The 18,663-nt window shown below is 45.1% G+C and overlaps 1 protein-coding gene across 1 annotated transcript in view; it reads right to left on the bottom strand.

Moving 5' to 3' along the window:
- Window positions 1–18,663, bottom strand: part of ITGA2B (integrin subunit alpha 2b) — a 131,615-nt gene that overhangs the window by 35,827 nt on the left and 77,125 nt on the right. The window contains exons 18-19 of the mRNA XM_063963177.1: window positions 12,489–12,614; window positions 9,055–9,122 (exon numbers count right to left, since the gene is read on the bottom strand). Coding sequence (XP_063819247.1) covers window positions 9,055–9,122; window positions 12,489–12,614 — 194 coding nt within the window. The remainder of the gene's footprint in view (window positions 1–9,054; window positions 9,123–12,488; window positions 12,615–18,663) is intronic.

Here is an 18,663-nt window from a genome sequence, read left to right as displayed (position 1 = left end):
TTGCACATACCTTGAATTTGGTGGTGCAGAATTTTTAAAAAAACGACAGGGGCGTGCAAGAGATGCTGTCGGTGGCCAGAAGAATTGCGGGACACTTTCGGCGTACAGGCACCACGTACAGAAGACTGGAGCACCACCAAAAACTACTGAACCTGCCCTGCCATCATCTGAAGCAAGAAGTGGTAACGAGGTGGAATTCAACCCTCTATATGCTTCAGAGGTTGGAGGAGCAGCAATAGGCCATTCAAGCCTATACAATTGAGCACGATATAGGAGGTGGAATGCACCTGTCTCAAGTGCAGTGGAGAATGATTTCAACGTTGTGCAAGGTTCTGATGCCCTTTGAACTTGCCACACGTGAAGTCAGTTCAGACACTGCCAGCCTGAGTCAGGTCATTCCCCTCATCAGGCTTTTGCAGAAGAAGCTGGAGACATTGAAGGAGGAGCTAACACGGAGCGATTCCGCTAGGCATGTGGGACTTGTGGATGGAGCCCTTAATTCGCTTAACAAGGATTCACGGGTGGTCAATCTGTTGAAATCAGAGCACTACATTTTGGCCACCGTGCTCGATCCTAGATTTAAAACCTACCTTGGATCTCTCTTTCCGGCAGACACAAGTCTGCTGGGGTTGAAAGACCTGCCGGTGAGAAAATTGTCAAGTCAAGCGGAACGCGACCTGTCAACATCTCCTCCTTCACATTCTCCCGCAACTGGGGGTGCGAGGAAAAGGCTCAGAATTCCGAGCCCACCCGCTGGCGGTGATGCAGGGCAGTCTGGAGCGACTGCTGATGCTGACATCTGGTCCGGACTGAAGGACCTGACAACGATTACGGACATGTCGTCTACTGTCACTGCATATGATTCTCTCAAGATTGAAAGAATGGTGGAGTATTATATGAGTGACCGCATCCAAGTAGGCACGTCACACAGTCCGTACTTATACTGGCAGGAAAAAGAGGCAATTTGGAGGCCCTTGCACAAACTGGCTTTATTCTACCTAAGTTGCCCTCCCACAAGTGTGTACTCCGAAAGAGTGTTTAGTGCCGCCGCTCACCTTGTCAGCAATCGGCGTACGAGGTTACATCCAGAAAATGTGGAGAAGATGATGTTCATTAAAATGAATTATAATCAATTCCTCCGCGGAGACATTGACCAGCAGCAATTGCCTCCACAAAGTACACAGGGAGCTGAGATGGTGGATTCCAGTGGGGACGAATTGATAATCTGTGAGGAGGGGGATGTACACGGTGATATATCGGAGGATGATGATGAGGTGGACATCTTGCCTCTGTAGAGCCAGTTTGTGCAAGGAGAGATTAATTGCTTCTTTTTTGGGGGGGGTCCAAACCAACCCGTCATATCAGTCACAGTCGTGTGGCAGACCCTGTCACTGAAATGATGGGTTGGTTAAAGTGTGCATGTCCTGTTTATACAACATAAGGGTGGGTGGGAGGGCCCAAGGACAATTCCATCTTGCACCTCTTTTTTCTTTTATTTTTCTTTGCGTCATGTGCTGTTTGGGGAGGGTTTTTTGGAAGGGCCATCCTGCGTGACACTGCAGTGCCACTCCTAGATGGGCCCGGTGTTTGTGTCGGCCACTAGGGTCGCTTATCTTACTCACACAGTCAGCTACCTCATTGCGCCTCTTTTTTTCTTTGCGTTTGCGTCATGTGCTGTTTGGGGAGGGTTTTTTGGAAGGGCCATCCTGCGTGACACTGCAGTGCCACTCCTAGATGGGCCCGGTGTTTGTGTCGGCCACTAGGGTCGCTTATCTTACTCACACAGTCAGCTACCTCATTGCGCCTCTTTTTTTCTTTGCGTCATGTGCTGTTTGGGGAGGGTTTTTTGGAAGGGCCATCCTGCGTGACACTGCAGTGCCACTCCTAGATGGGCCCGGTGTTTGTGTCGGCCACTAGGGTCGCTTATCTTACTCACACAGTCAGCTACCTCATTGCGTCTCTTTTTTTCTTTGCGTCATGTGCTGTTTGGGGAGGGTTTTTTGGAAGGGACATCCTGCGTGACACTGCAGTGCCACTCCTAGATGGGCCCGGTGTTTGTGTCGGCCACTAGGGTCGCTTATCTTACTCACACAGCTACCTCATTGCGCCTCTTTTTTTCTTTGCGTCATGTGCTGTTTGGGGAGGGTTTTTTGGAAGGGACATCCTGCGTGACACTGCAGTGCCACTCCTAGATGGGCCCGGTGTTTGTGTCGGCCACTAGGGTCGCTTATCTTACTCACACAGCGACCTCGGTGCAAATTTTAGGACTAAAAATAATATTGTGAGGTGTGAGGTATTCAGAATAGACTGAAAATGAGTGTAAATTATGGTTTTTGAGGTTAATAATACTTTGGGATCAAAATGACCCCCAAATTCTATGATTTAAGCTGTTTTTTAGGGTTTTTTGAAAAAAACACCCGAATCCAAAACACACCCGAATCCGACAAAAAAATTCGGTGAGGTTTTGCCAAAACGCGGTCGAACCCAAAACACGGCCGCGGAACCGAACCCAAAACCAAAACACAAAACCCGAAAAATTTCCGGCGCTCATCTCTAGTATACACTACCTGTACTAACATAACTGTTAATTAATAAAACAAATAAAAAAATATAGACCGGGTCTACAGCTGCAAAATTATAAGGGGCTCCTCCTTTCCTCATCCTGTGATCAGAAAATAAAACAGTGATGACTTCAAATTACTAAATAAACTTATTTGTTTCTTAACAGATAACATATGGATTGCAGTTGCGAAACTCTATGGTGACTGAAAACGAAAATAGTGCAGCAACATCAGGCTAAGGGAGCAGAACAGACCTGTGCCTCTTTGTACGGCACAGCTATAAATGTGGTTTAGTCGCATTTTCATTTATTGGTGCCCCCCTTTAACTTTTATATTATACTATTAGACAGTTGTTTATTTTTATTGTAATTGAATATGATACAATATGGTCCTGCTCTGTTGCTGTAATTGTATTGAACACAGTACTCACAGCTGATATGTTTTGTATCAAAGAAAAATAAAACAACTCTGCTTGATGATCATGTAATACATGTTTAAAAGGCATAGGGGTATATTCAATTAAAGTCGAAAGCTGCCATCTGTCGAAAATACGGCAGATTTCAACTTTTTAAGGTCGAAACGTGATTCGACCTATTCAGTCCCCGCTATTTTTATTCGACAAGTCGGGGAATTCGACATGTCGAATAGTACGTGATTCGGCGGTATAGCCGCCAATTCACGTGCTTATGATCATAAAAAAATGTCGGACTGGGATGAGGGACCTTAGAGGAGGGGGGGGGGGGGGAGAGCGGCAGGCAGATGGTTTAGAGCCGCGGGGAGACGGGGGACAGCAGAGCTACTGCACAGCACTGCAGGAGGATGTGTCATAGCCGCCGCTCACGGCAGCGTCCACCCGGTTCCAGCAAGTGAGGTCCCGCTTGCTGGCGCCAGGTGGACACTGCTGTGAGGTCTGGCAGCTGTGAGACATCCTTCTGCAGCACTGCTGTAACGCTGCTCTCCTCCGTCTGCCCACGGCTGTCCCCCCTCTCCTCCGCTCACAGGTCTCTTCTCAATTCGACTTTTTTTAAAGTCGAATTGAGATGGGATTGAATAGGGGTTGTCGGATCCATTCCGACAAGTGCATGTCGGAATGGATCCGACCCTAATTGAATATACCCCATAGACGGAAAACAGGAAGATAAAAAATAAATAATAATTAAAGTCAAATAAGTATTGTAGTTAAATTAGAGCTTTCACCCATCACAACAATGCAAGTTTTCTCACTGCTTGTGCAATTCCCATGGGACTACTGGATTAATAAATACACTGGCTTGATACAAATGACTCTGCACTGGACAGAAAACTATTTAAAAAAACCTGTAACACCCAAATGGGAATGCCTCTTCTAGGGAAGCTGTCAAAGCACTTCCCTGATATTCTTAAATGTACCATGTGTATATCTATTGTATATTTAACATGGGGATGTGATCAAATATGTCCCAAAGAGAGACATGACCATGCCAGGGATAGCTTTCCTGATACCTTACACCCTGTTCCTCTTCTGTTGTCCCTTGAGAGTAAAACATACTTGCCTACCTGACCCTCTCCATGAGGGAGAAAATGCTCTGTTCCTGGACTTTCCTGGTAATGTATGATTGCCATCACCTGTGGTGAGCTAGTTAATTGATACACAGGTGATGGCAATCATACATTACCAGGAAAGTCCAGGAACAGAGCATTTTCCCCCTCATGGAGATGGTCAGGTAGGCAAGTATGGAGTAAAATATACATATTTTTTGGAACACAGGGTGCAGTCACTGAAAACTCACCTCTTCACATAAGCTTTTCAAACACCAGAACCATCCACATAACAACCGTAACCTATTCTACTAATTACCTTCCCTCTACACAGTCCACACATAACTGAACATATGTTCTCTTTCTACACTCACACATCACACTGATCTCAGGCCAGTAATCTTGTGTGACTGGACCATACAGCCCACCAAGAACCTGGACTAATTTGCAGTACATAGCACAGGGACGTGCAGTCAGGGGAGGCAGTGCCTCCCCTGTCATTAATGAGTAAAATAATACAAAGAAGATACTTATGACACATAAGTATCTTCTTTATTATTTTGCTCATCATTAAAGTGTTCCTAATCAGTTTGGGAGGCACCGATCGTGGTGCCTCCCGTAGTGATTGGGAAAAGATATGGGAGCGGGGGGCGGGCGCGGGCAGGGCCTAGCAATGGGCAGGAAAAGCCCATTGAAATAACATGGGAAAGCGGCACCATTAGAGGTGCCGCTTTCCTACAGGGACGTGCTTTCAACCTATGAAAGCACGTCCCTGTGAGTGAGGCCACAGTGATTGGCCAGCGGATCCGTCACTGGATCCGCTGTCAATCACTGTGTGGGCGGCGGAGGTGCGGGTGGCGGAGGTGCGGGATGCGGCGGGCCGGGCGGCGGAGGTGCTGGCGGCGGAGATGCGGGCGGCGGCGGGACGCGGCATTGAGGCTTATTGTGCACTGTGCAGAGTTTGGCAGCGGAAGCGGTACCCATTTAAAAAATGGCGCCTCAGCGTCATTTTTAAATTCAAGATGGCCGCCGCGAGCCAATCATGGCTCGCCGCGTCATCGCCCCGCCCCCTCCCGCTGACTTATATAAGTCAGCGCGAGGCAGCGGCTGTCAGTCCCACGGCGGAGGAGGAGCAGAGAAGAGCTCCTGAAGATCGAAGCCGTCGTGGAAGTCCTGGATGGGCGGCGGCTATGCAAAAGAGTTTAGCAGCCGCCGCCCACCAGGTGAAGACGCTGGAAGTCCTGGATGGGCGGCGGCTATGCAAAAGAACTTAGCAGCCGTCGCCCACCAGGTGAAGACGCTGGAAGTCCTGGGTGGGTGGCGGCTATGCAAAAGAGCTTAGCAGCCGCCGCCCACCAGGTGAAGACGCTGGAAGTCCTGGATGGGCGGCGGCTATGCAAAAGAGCTTAGCAGCCGTCGCCCACCAGGTGAAGACGCTGGAAGTCCTGGGTGGGTGGCGGCTATGCAAAAGAGCTTGGCAGCCGCCGCCCACCAGGTGAAGACGCCAGAAGCCCTGGGGAGGTGGCGCCCCCCCAGGTGAAGACGCCGGAAGCCCTGGGAAGGCGGCGGCCACGCAAAAGAGCTTAAAGGCCGCCGCCCCCAGGTGAAAACCCAGTTTAATAAAGGTTTTTTAAAGAATGTGTAGGTTTTTTTAAATATATTTTCTTTACAGGTGGACTACAGGTGCCAGCGGGCCCTTTATGTCCGGGCATGCTGGCACTTGTGGTTCTCCAAGTGCCAGCATGCTGGGGCAGGCTTGCTGGGACCTGTAGGCCACCTGTAAAGAACAATATTACTATTCTTTGCAGGTGGACTACAGGTGCCAGTGGGCCATTTATGTCCGGGCATGCTGGCACTTGTGGTTCTCCAAGTGCCAGCGTGCTGGGGCAGGCTTGCTGGGATCTGTAGGCCACCTGTAAAGAACAGTATAAGCATACAATGAACCCCGCACCCACCGCCACCAGGGGTGCGGGGCATAGCACTGGGCTATCAGCCCAGTGCTGGTTGTTGCTCGGGAGGGGGGACCCCATTTTGATTTTTTTGGGGGCCCCACTTTCCGAGGAATTCCAGCCCTGGGCTGACTGGTTTGGGGGGTGTTTAATAGCATGGCAGGGGGACCCCACACTGAGTGTCTCCACTGCTATGGCATTATCCCCCCTGGCTGGTTCTGCCTGGTGCTGGTTTCAGTGGTGTGGGGGGACTGCACTTTTTTTTTCTGGGGGGGGGGGGGTTTAGCTGCAGTACCTCCCCAGCCCCTGACCTCACCGCACGTCACTGGCACTTACCATTGTGTATCAGTTCCTATTACCCCATAGATTGTAAGCTTGTGAGCAAGCCCCTTTTTACCTCTAAGGGTGTGTACACACGGTGAGATTCGGACTTATCCGATTCTCACTGTGCGACGGGGGGCCGGGTCGGCACTTAGCCAGTATCGCAAGCACATAATGAGTGTGCTTGCGATCCTGGTTCTGTGCAATTTTGGCTAAGTGTCAATCCTGACTATCTCTTCTATAGAGATAGTCAGGATTGACTTGCCTGCACAGCCTATTTTTTCGGCCGATGCCGACCGCGCGGGGCCGCGCATCGGTATCGGATCTGGACCCCAAGGTGACTGTCACCTTGCGATCTGCACTATCTTTTCTTCCGATTCTGACTATATAGTTAGAATCGGAAGAAAAGATCTTACCGTGTGTACACACCTTAAGTCTGCCTGGTATTGCCCAATCTTCTTTTATTACTGTTTTGTTATATAAGGCAGTGGTTCTAAACCTCGGTCCTCAAGTACCTCCAACAGTTCATGTTTTCCAGGTCACCTAGCAGTTGAACATGTGTATCCATTACTCACTGACACATTATAAAAGACCTACAGGTGGAGCAAATGATTTCACTTGCAATCCTGTGAGGAGACCTGGAAAACATGAACAGTTGGGTGTACTTGAGGACCGAGGTTGAGAACCACTGATCTAATGTAATGCGCAGGGCCGTTTCTTGGGGCTGGCGAGCAGTGCAACCGCACTGGGCGCCCGCCGCGGCACTAACTGTGGCTCCCTGCTTCCCCCTCCTATTTCTCCCTGAGTAACCCGCTCGGGGGGCGGAGTTTCACGGAATGACGCGGTTGCGTCGTTGCGTCACGACACAACCCCGTGACTCCGCGAAACTCCCCCCCCCCCCCCCGAGCGGAGTACAGAGGGGGATCCAAGTTAGGAAGAGGGAAAGGCCGGCGCGAGTAGCGACTGGTGAGGCGGGCCGAAGAGCGGTAATCGCCTCTGTAAGTATTCGCTCTCTCTCTCTCTCTCTCTCAATGGGGGTCATTCCGAGTTGTTCGCTCGCAAGCTGCTTTTAGCTGCTTTGCACACGCTAAGCCGCCGCCTACTGGGAGTGAATCTTAGCTTATCAAAATTGCGAACGAAAGATTAGCAGAATTGCGAATAGACACTTCTTAGCAGTTTCTGAGTAGCTCCAAACTTACTCGGCATCTGCGATCAGTTCAGTCAGTTTCGTTCCTGGTTTGACGTCACAGACACTCCCAGCGTTCGCCCAGACACTCCTCCGTTTCTCCAGCCACTCCCGCGTTTGTCCCAGAAACTGCAGCGTTTTTTCGCACACACCCATAAAACGGCCAATTTCCGCCCAGAAACACCCACTTCCTGTCAATCACATTACGATCACCAGAACGAAGAAAAAACCTCTTAATGCCGTGAGTAAAATACCTAACTGCATAGCAAATTTACTTGGCGCAGTCGCACTGTGGATATTGCGCATGCGCATTAGCGACTAATCGCTCCGTTGCGAGAAAAAAATAACGAGCGAACAACTCGGAATGACCCCCAATGTGTAAAATGGGGACACCTGCCGTAATGTGTGAAACGGGGACTCTTGCCTGCCGTAGTGTGGAGATTTAATGTATCAAGGGCATTGCGGTGTGTGGCATAATATGGTGCAGGGGGCATTACTGTGTGGGGCTTAATATGGTAGAATTTTTTGTTCCTGTGGTGGTCGTGATGTGTTGGAGCAGGGTCAAAAACTGGATTGTGAGGTAGTCTTTTCAGACGAGGCCATGCCCATTTAAATGAGGCCACACCCATTTAGATGAGGCCACGCAAGATTTTTTTATCTAGGTGTGGGGGGGGGGGGGCACATTTTTTTATGTCATGGGGGGGGCGCACTTTTAAATCTCGCACTGGGAGCCAAATTGGCTAGAAACAGCCCTGGTAATGCGCAACAGAATATGCTAGGGTTATATATAATTAAATGTTAATAATAATAATAATAATAATAATAATAATAATTTTTTTATTGCATTTTTATTGAAGCAATGAGTATGACAGTAACTGTTTGCAACTGGAAAAAAGTACGCTTTTCTCAGTTTGAATGAATAATAAAACAGAAATAGTTGTACAATGCCATTGTCTTAAGAGTTTTTCTCAACAGTTTGATCCAGAAAGAAACATTTCACAAACAAAGTGTGGTATTAGAATCATGGAATTTTGCATAGAACATTAGTACTGACACATGACATTGTTCATTCCAAGTCTAACTAAAATTATTCATCATAACGATAAGGGTTAAAAAGAAACAAAAATCTTTTGTGCTCGCCCTCCCTAAATGGAAAAAATAGCCACCTATCATTAAGTCGAAAAAAAAAATATAATTTGAAGGCAATAGGAGGATCACCTTCTATCATTCGGGACATGTACCTCACAGTATTGGAAAATGAGCCATGAATTTGTGATCTAACGGCACTAAAGTTGTAATGGAAGAAGGAAGAAGAAGGAGAAAGAAGGAGAAAGAAGAAAGAAGAAGACGAAGAAGAAGATGATTACCACATACACATAATAGTAGAGTAACTAGAGAAAGAGAAATATTTAGAAAGATACATTATAGTATAGTGGTTATACTAAATACTGAATCATTGAAAGAAAGAAAGAAAGAAACAAACGAAAAAAACAAACTGGTCATTATGAGGAACACTTACCAGCTGGCACTCAAATGCAGATCAGGAATACAGACCTTGTCTTCCCCACAGTCCAAAAGAATATGAATCTAACATAGAATGAAATAACACTCATGTAAATTTATCAGTAGACATCAGACATCTAAACAAAAGGGCTTTGTGGATAAAAAGCCAGGAAATCATAGACTCCCTTTTTTAGACAAAGGGCATGGGGGCAGGGCCGTCTTTTCGTATGGGCTCAATGGGCTCTTGCCCAAGGGCCCCAGGAGTATAAGGGCCCTAGGCTGATAGCTGAGGGTCCCCTCTTTCCAGGGGTACCAGATTTTTGAAAATCGGCATTGGGGAACCGGAGATATCCAACGTGAAAGCAGTGGTCCCCATCCGAGCCGGTTAATTGCTCTTCCCAGCCAGATATCTCAGGTTCTGTCTAACATACAGTTTTTCTGAGGGTATAATCCAAAAGCTGAGACTCTCCCCTTTTGCTGGACACTGTCAGCTTGTCTCTACTGTGCCCAGAACCAGAGATATCAGCCTTCCAGCAGCTGGTCCCTGCTCCAGCTCCACACGCCTGGTATACAGTTTTATATATTCATTGGAGGATTGCTCTGGCTCCTGACCTCTGATCCCCAAGTCCCCAGAACCTTCTGAAAGGTGGGACTCTCTAATGTTTCATCCCATTCAAAGCTAAGAAATATATTTTCAGGAACTTGAGATATCTGCAGTCAAGTAAGCTGCCCTCCCACCAGAAAATGATGAATATTAAGCCCACTCCATTAGCCACCCCTCCCCAGCGTATTAAACACCCCCTACCACCCCGGAAGTCATGTACCAGAGCGCCGTCATTCAGCCCAATGCCCCCTTCTACAGTTTAGTGTTCTCCCTCCCACCCCATCTGTGCAGTAAAGGAGCAATTAGCAGAAATTACTGCTCCAGGTCCTACATGCTGAGAGGAAGATAGAACACTCCCTACCGCCCGCGGGACATCAAAGCTGCCGCTGATAGCACACCCCACCCCTACCGCTGGAGGATGGGTAGGGGGCCCAATGCATTGCTGTGCCCAGGGGCCTACACTGCCGTTAAGACGGCACTGCATGGGGGTCTATTTATGAAGCAGTGAAATAGTGGAGAAGTGAGCCAGTGGAGAAGTTGTCCATGGCAACCAATCAGCACTGAAGTAACATTTATCAAGTGTGTTCTATAAAATTATACGTAGGAGCTGATTGGTTGCCATTGACAACTTCTCCACTGGCTCCACTCTTTTCACAGCTTCATGACTAGACCCCTAAGTCATTCACAAAGTGGGACGGATTCAGAGTTTCACACAAGATGAGTAATTATACTCGCCCTGCCTGCGCATTTGCAAGCATCTATGCAATTGCACCCTGCCCCCATTCTTCTGCTTGTGAAAGTAGCCATCATCACCATCAGTGCGACCTATACCTGGTGTAAGAAATCCCTCGGAAATGGGGGTTATGCTGAGATCTGTCCAATTTCAAACTAAACATTCACAACATGCCCTCACTCAACTTAACTTACAGTATGTGCAAATGCCCCAGTTACCACCGTTCAACCACAAGTAGAGATGCAACTCTGATTAACCATTTATATGTACACTTAGCTAAAAGGAGCATACACAAGGCTAACAACAAACAAATTGCATGCAACTCTGCTACAACTGCAAGAGTTGCACTAGTAAATATTCAAAGGTGATGTTCGGAACAGACTTTATACAGATACCTTGTATTGTAGGTCAATAACCAGTATGAAAAACTACAGCCAGTCTTGTATACAGTATATATGGCTAACAAGAAATCTTACATTTCAGCATTGTAAAACCATGAAAGGGAGAAAGTTACAATTTTTGTATTGTATATCCTCCAATAGAAACATAATTGAATTACTGTATAAGTCACAGTAATGCAGGTAAAAAAAAAAAAAAAAGGAGAGGGACAAATAAATAGTTACAACTAGAAGGAAGTAAAGATGAATTCTAAAAATACAATGGATGTAGCAAAATACACACAAAGGAAATTTAGTAAAGATTGAATGAAAAGTACAATCGATAAGACAACACATCTAATCCCAACACAGCAAGATAAAAAAGATAAAAATAGCAACATAGCCTGCTGGTACTGTACAGTGGGGGTCATTCTGACCCGATCGCACGCTGCAGTTTATCGCAGCGGTGCAATCGGGTCAGAACTGCGCATGCGCCAGCGCATGCCAGACGGGCCGCTACGATAGCCTCTGCCTGATTGACAGGCAGAGGCGGTCGCTGGGCAGAGGGGGGGGGGGGCGGAATGGCAGTGTTTGGCCGCTGTTTCGTGGGTGTGGTCCGGCCAACGCAGCCGCTGCGGGCTGGAAAGCGATGTGTAGCTCCCGGCCAGCACGCTAAAGCTGCGCTGGTCGGGAGCTACTCTTGAAGTGCTGGGCGTCCCCCCGCATGTCAGTGTGAATGATCGTAGCTGTGCTAAATTTAGCACAGCTACGATCATCTCGGAATGACCCCTAGTACCTCTAAACAAAACCGCACCCAGCACCCATGGCTAAGCTTAGTAGGATGAGGGGGGTAGCAGGTGTTAAAGTGAGGAGCAGGAACTAGTTCCAACTTCCACCTCCATTGCAGCCCTGCACAGTGGCTGCCCACATTATGCCAGGGACTCCTCAGAGAATGGTGCTGGAGGGACCCCGGGTGGAAATGCTGCTAGAGGAACACTAGCGGGGAAAGGTTAGCTGGAGAGATGCAGGGGGAAAGTTAGCTGAAGAGACACATGGGGAGTGACACTGCTGTGATGTTGGGGGGGGGGGGGGGTGACGCTGCTGAGACGCAGGGAAGGGTGGCGCTGCTAAGAAGCAGAGGGCTTCTTTCAAAGGCCAAAAACATAATGATAGCAAAACTATAGTAGCTTCTCATTAAATTGTCCCTAGTGTCAATATATGCGCATGTGACAGAGAATTACACTGTACATTGTACACTGTACAAATTAAATAAGCAGTGATAAGCAGGGATGAATATGACTGAATAAATGGTCTCTAACTGTAAAAGGTTGAGACTACATAAAGGATTACAAACAGATACACTTACTATGTACAGAATGTACATTGGCTTCTAGCACAGGCTGTTATGCAGCCACTACAAACGCTATGTAATTTACTTGTGCTAACATCAGCAAACTACAGTACATTGGTTCTGCAAACACAAAGCTACTATCAGAGAGAAAATGTACCCAATTCCAATCATTAATATTTTGTGAGTGCATGGATTAGTCATTATTTTGTGACTATTTTAAATAAAAGTGTTTGTATTTTAGTTACAGTTTCCAAATAGAATGGTTTTCGTGAGAGCTGAAAAACCAGCCTTGATTCTATTTCTACATGACGAGTATTGGAGCATATGTAATCAGTACCACTATATACTGCAATATCTCTGAGGACATTTGCTTCATAGATCTCACCTGTTCCTGCAAAATGGTGTTCCCGTGTATTACCGGTGGCAAAACGCTTGAAGCTTCTGTACGCATTTGACTGAAGTTCACACTAACAACTATAGGGCTCAGTTTATCCTTGAATTCAACTTCATCCTATAACAAATGAGAGGGTTGTTATAGTCTACTACTGCACATTGTTTCAGATATACTGTACACCTGTATGGTAATTTCATTTCAAGTGTTCCAGTACTAATTATTTTACCATTTACTTATATTCCATGCACACATTTAATACTATGAGAGTATCTCAAATACACATTTTTACATTTTATTTCACATAGTATACTGCACCTCATCTCAGTTATACTGACCCAATGTCAGATGGCGGGGCTGGTGGAACCATGGTCAAACACTGAGGTGTGTAGTGTGATCAGATTTCTAAAGGGTACATCAGCAGCTGAAATTCATTGCCAACTTGTCGAAGTGCACGGTGATAACGTACACCAAACCTGTTTCTGTGACAGGACCTTATCACCGTGTACCTCAACAAGTTGGCACTGAATTTCAGCTGCTAATGTGCCCTTTACCTCATTATAATGTTTGGGGTCCAGTAAGGAGAAAGGGAAATAGCTGTCCTGATGCTGCCAGAGTGCTGATGCTGTATTGTATGGTCTTTGTCTGCTGGTGTGTCTTGACAAAGGTCCCCCCAGTAGACGGAAATGTGGACTGACACCATGCATCATCATTGATATCTACACCTATGGATTGGACTAATGATATATAAGCTGAACATTTGTCCAGTCTGGTGAGTGGATATTTGCTTGCCATAATAGTATTGTCCAGAGGATTCTTCCTTGATTTGCACCCCAGCACCGGTTTGTACACCTAGGATGAGAGTGCAGAATTCTATGGTCTGATTATATATATATATATATATTTATATATATATATATATATATATATATAAATAAATATAAAAGACATTCTAGCACCCAGTCTTCTCAAAAAATATAGACCCGAAGTGAATATGGGCATGTCAAAATGCAAAGGAAATTACAAGTGCGGCAACGGCAATATATGTAGATACGTACACCCCAACAGAAGATTTTTTTCTAATTAGAACAATTCAAAGGAATATCAAATAAAGGATCTCATGAACTGTAATTCATCTAAGGCAGGGCTGGCCAAACCGGTCCTCGAGATCTACCAACAGTTCATGTTTTCCAGGCCTCCTGGAGAGCTGTAGAATTGTCAGTTAGGAATGAATGCAGCACATCTTAATTAGTAATGACTACACCTGTGCAGCAGCTAGGTGGTCTGGAAAATGTGAACTGTTGGTAGATCTCGAGGACTGGTTTGGTCAGCCCTGATCTAAGGTGATCTACCTTTTGGAATGTACGTGCAGCCTGAAATATGTGGGCAAAACTAAACGAGCCCTGAAAATCAAGAACATGTCCGTAATGTGAAGAACAAGATTGAGAACCATGCAGTATTAAAACACTTCAAGGTTAAACACAATTGCAACCCTGAAGATCTGACCTTTAAAGCCATTGAATTAGTAAAACCAGGAGAAAGAGGGGGTGACGTATTGAACAAACTTTCCAGAAGGGAAATGTTCTGGATCTTTGAACTGCAGACTCTGTCACCCCTTGGCTTCAATGAATACTTTGAGATTGCCCCTTTTTTTTTACAAAACATTGAGATTGCCCCTATTTTATGACATCCATTAGAGCTTAACTACTCATACATTTTCGCACTGGACTCATGAACTTAATTCATTTACTTTATGTGTTATTTATGTATATATTTATACATTATTATTTGTGTCCTGTACACTTATTCATTCTATACTATGCACCAATTTTTTACTATTAGCATACATTTTTTTCATCATTTACTCTAAGTCACCCTACAAAATGTGAATTCTCACCAAGAATCCTTTTTTTCCCTCAGTTATCTGGATGTAATTAAAACAAAGTGCCCTATACACCTGGGATAAAAGAAGTTCTCCAGAACAATGGCTGCTTCATAAAGAATGGACTTAGAAATATGGTTCCTCCACATAACTGAAGATACAAGACAAACAAATTTGAACTTTGTTTATTGTTTTTTTGCTTTATATTTATATTCTGCTCAACTGTAGAATTTATATCACTTTATATTGTCCCTTTTCCTTTTTTCACGTTCACTCCAAAAGAAATGGTGGTGCATTTCACGGTGCATTCCACCATCTCATTGGACGGAGGAACCCACCAGCTATATTGACTAAACACGGGTCGCTTGCTTGGCCCAGCTGTTTATATACCATTACATTCCCCTGCACCTCGTCTTTTATGTAGTCTTTTCTCTTATAAAGAGCCTCCGCTAGGCTGTGGGAGCGGAAGCTCCGGTATCCAAGATGGCGGTGGGCTCCAGGGTGCGTTCCACTGCCGGATTGGAAGGCGTGATGCACCATGTGATCTCTAAGACGGCAGTGCGTTCCAACATGCGTTCCACCACTATCTATAGCCGTCCTTCATTGTTCCAGACTCCAGGGTGCATTCCACCACCGGATTGGACGGCGTGGCGCACCATGTAATATCTAAGGTGGCGGTGCATTCCAATTTGCGTTCCACCACAGTTAGTAGCCAATTTTAATTGTTTCCATACATTTAAACCTTGCTCAGTTCATTCTGAACTTATTAAAATGTTAATCATTTAATACCTATATATTTTTAAAATGAATTACCCCATTTCTTTATACAGTATACCCTGAACAAATTATTTGCTGCACACAGGATGTGATGTCACAAACAGAAAGCCATGTGCAGCCTCCATCTTTAATAGATGTAGGTCTAAACATAGCTCCCCTAAAACACTAGCCCTATCCCCATGATGAAGTCTCAATACTGACAAAACGTGTTGGATATGATGCACCTGAACCCCCTAAATGGACAGATAAGCTCAAAATATTTTTTTTATCTTGTACGTTTGTTTTTTACCATTTGTATGTATTTGTTGTACATTCAAATTTTAAACCCTTTCACTATCCCTGGCTGTGGATTACTAGTTTTGGGACATGTTTGCCCATTGAAAAGGTTTTTATACAACTAAGCCTGCCAGCTTAAATCCATAATGGTGTAAAACTGTACGCGCTATGTTACATTTTTTGCTTTTTATTTCATATCAAGCCTATGTTGGTCACTTGACCGAAGATTACTACACCAGATAAGTAGTGCTTATTCATCATTAAATTTATTTGGGTGATGCACCACATTCTTTTTGGACACTAGGAGGCGCCCTTTTCTTCACTATTTTTATATTTGCACTGTTATGTGGGTTCCAACACATATGTTACTGTTTTAGGAGCAGCCACTCAGTTATACAGTATTGAGGAGTGCCATCCTCAATGATAAAAATTGACCTTTTTTAAACTGTCGCATTACTTGCACCACATGTGTCATTCGTGCCTCTATATTATATATATATATATATATATATAATATTATATTATATTATATAGTACATAAACACAGAGTGTGTGGAATAAGTTTCTGCATGCAAGACCAGTATTATACAGGTTGGGTATCCCTTATCCAAAATGCATGGGACCAGAGGTATTTTGGATATCGGATTTTTCCGTATTTTGGAATAATTGCAAACTATAATGAGATATCATTGTGATGGGACCTAAATCTAAGCACAGAATGCATTTATGTTACATATACACCTTGTACACACAGCCTGAAGGTAATTTTAGCCAATATTTTTTATAACTTTGTGTGTTAAACAAAGTTTGTGTACATTGAGCCATCAAAAAACAAAGGTTTTATTGTCTCACTCTCGCTCAAAAAAGTCTGTATTTCGGAATATTCCGTATTTCGGAATATTTGGATATGGGATACTCAACCTGTATTACGAAACAAAATGAACATAACATTTTTCAAAGTATTCGCCAGAAGAGTCTATGCAAAGTTGCATGCGCTCAAACCATTTAGTGAAACAGCTGGCCCAGTCTGAAGCAGGTATGTCTTTTGCATGCTCGATGAAGGTCTCTACTGCAGCTTCTGGTGATTCAAAAGGAATCCCACGCATTTTGCACTTGATTTGTGGGAACACAAAGAAGTCACAGTGAGCCAGGTCTGGAATGTGTAGCGGATGTGATCATGGGCCAGAAAATCCACTACTTTCCTGGACTTGTGGGCAGGTGCATTGTTGTAATGGAGAAGGGCTCTATGAGCGTGAGTTCTTGGATAGCGCTCATGCAGTTGCAGCAGGCATTGGTTGACGTACCAATCCCCAGTGAGGGTGTGCTGCTGCAAGAATTGTACGGTAGATACTTGATCAGTCTTGGCCACAAAAAAACAGCCACCATCTGCTTAGCCATGCTGCACTCACGATGGAATTTCTGTGGCGGCACACCTCCAACTGGGCTGACTGTTGTTTGGTCTCGAGGTCGAAACTGTACATTCGTTATTCATTGCCACCGATGTTCCCCCAGACAGAGTTTGAGCGACCACCATCAAGCCTGGACAGCATGTTGCGGCACAAAGTTACCAGAGGCTCCTTCTGCTCTCAGGTCAGCTGACGGGGCACCCAGTGTGCAAAAACCTTGCTCAGGTCAAACATTTCGTGGAGTATCAAGTTGATGAATCCCCATGAGATGCCTATCTCCTTCTCTAACTGGGCCATGGTCACTCTGATATCCACCTCAACTCTGGCACGCAAGGCAGCAATGTTGCACACTGTGATGGCAGACAAATTCTGCAAACCACTTAAAACATAGTGATTTGGGACTGGGCTTCCTCCCCAAAAACAGCTCACAGTTGGTCAAAACTCTGCTACTGTCGCAGACCACTCTTGTAGTCGTAGAAGATCATGGATCTGCAGTGGCCTCTGTTGAGCTCTATAACGAGTTTATGAAGGAAGTTAACACTCTTACTTCTTCGGTGTGCAGTGCTGGTTATATACAGTTCTGAGCCTTGAGATTTCAGAATAACATTAGTCAACAATTAGATTACAGTAAACAACCAGATAGATTGTGTCTACTCTGCCTATGCACTGGAAAGCCGGAAATTTATTGAACAGTCCACGTAATAAAAATAATTCTGTAGGTACAGGCATTCACTAAGTTGCAGAAGACATACTTTTATTTCACCTCAATGGTGTATCATACCAGCAACTTGATCTGTCATGATGATCTAATTATCTAATTGCTGGCATGATACACCACTGAGGTGAAAAAAAGGATGTTTCCTACAACTTGGTGAGTGCCTGTACCTACAGAAATATATATATATATATATATATATATATATTCCATAGATGCAGCCCGGCACTCTGCTATCCCCGTGGGGGTATTCGCTCCGGTGCCCTCCTAGGGGTGTGCTAACCCCAATACAGGCTGGAGGGTATAGGCGGCACTCAGAGTCTGACACACAAAATTTTAAAGAAAAGCCATGTGTGTTTAATATCGACGTTTCGGGGGTCGAACCCCCTTCTTCAGGACACAGCAAACAAGTGAATAAACCAAACAAAACAACTTAAATACCTTACCAGCCTGGGCCCTGTCATCCCCTGCCTCGTCCGCGTTGTCCGGCACCTGGAGTTCGCGCTTCCGGTCACGTGTGGCGCCCGTCTGCCGGAAGTCACGTCATCCCGCGACACGGACCCGCTTCTGACGCGGCTGTGGACAGCAGGGAGCAGGTTGCCATGGAGACGGCACCTAACCACAGCAATACGCCGTGCTCCGTCACCTGGCAACAACAAACAAATGTAGATGTGTACAACAGCAAACAACAAACCTCTGTTACCCAGTGATATAAAAACTCAAAAGTTTAAGACACACTAAAAAATATAGTGTGATGGACATACTGGTGAATCTAAAAATCATGTGTTAGAATTTCACATACAGATTAAAAATATACAACAATTACAGACATGGTGAACAGTGTACAAAATGCATAACATACGTCAACTCTCGCCTATTGTGTTATGGGATCTTACTGATCATTAATATAAACCACTCTTGTAAATTATTATAATTTATTTTGAAAAGGCCGTGTGTCTGTGAATTTATCTGAAGATCCTGTATTTATAGATGGCGTTACCCAAATGCTGGGTCATGAAATTGCGGTCTCAATGAATAAATATGCCCAAGTGATAAATACAACTTAAATTGGGGATCATTCTTAGACCGTTGTTATCTACATAGTGGAGGTGA

This window comes from Pseudophryne corroboree, chromosome 3, assembly GCF_028390025.1.
Source record: "Pseudophryne corroboree isolate aPseCor3 chromosome 3, aPseCor3.hap2, whole genome shotgun sequence".
Classification (NCBI taxonomy): Eukaryota; Metazoa; Chordata; class Amphibia; order Anura; family Myobatrachidae; genus Pseudophryne; species Pseudophryne corroboree.
The sequence above is the reverse complement of the archived record's forward strand: the minus strand, read 5'-3'. Positions and strand labels throughout refer to the sequence as shown.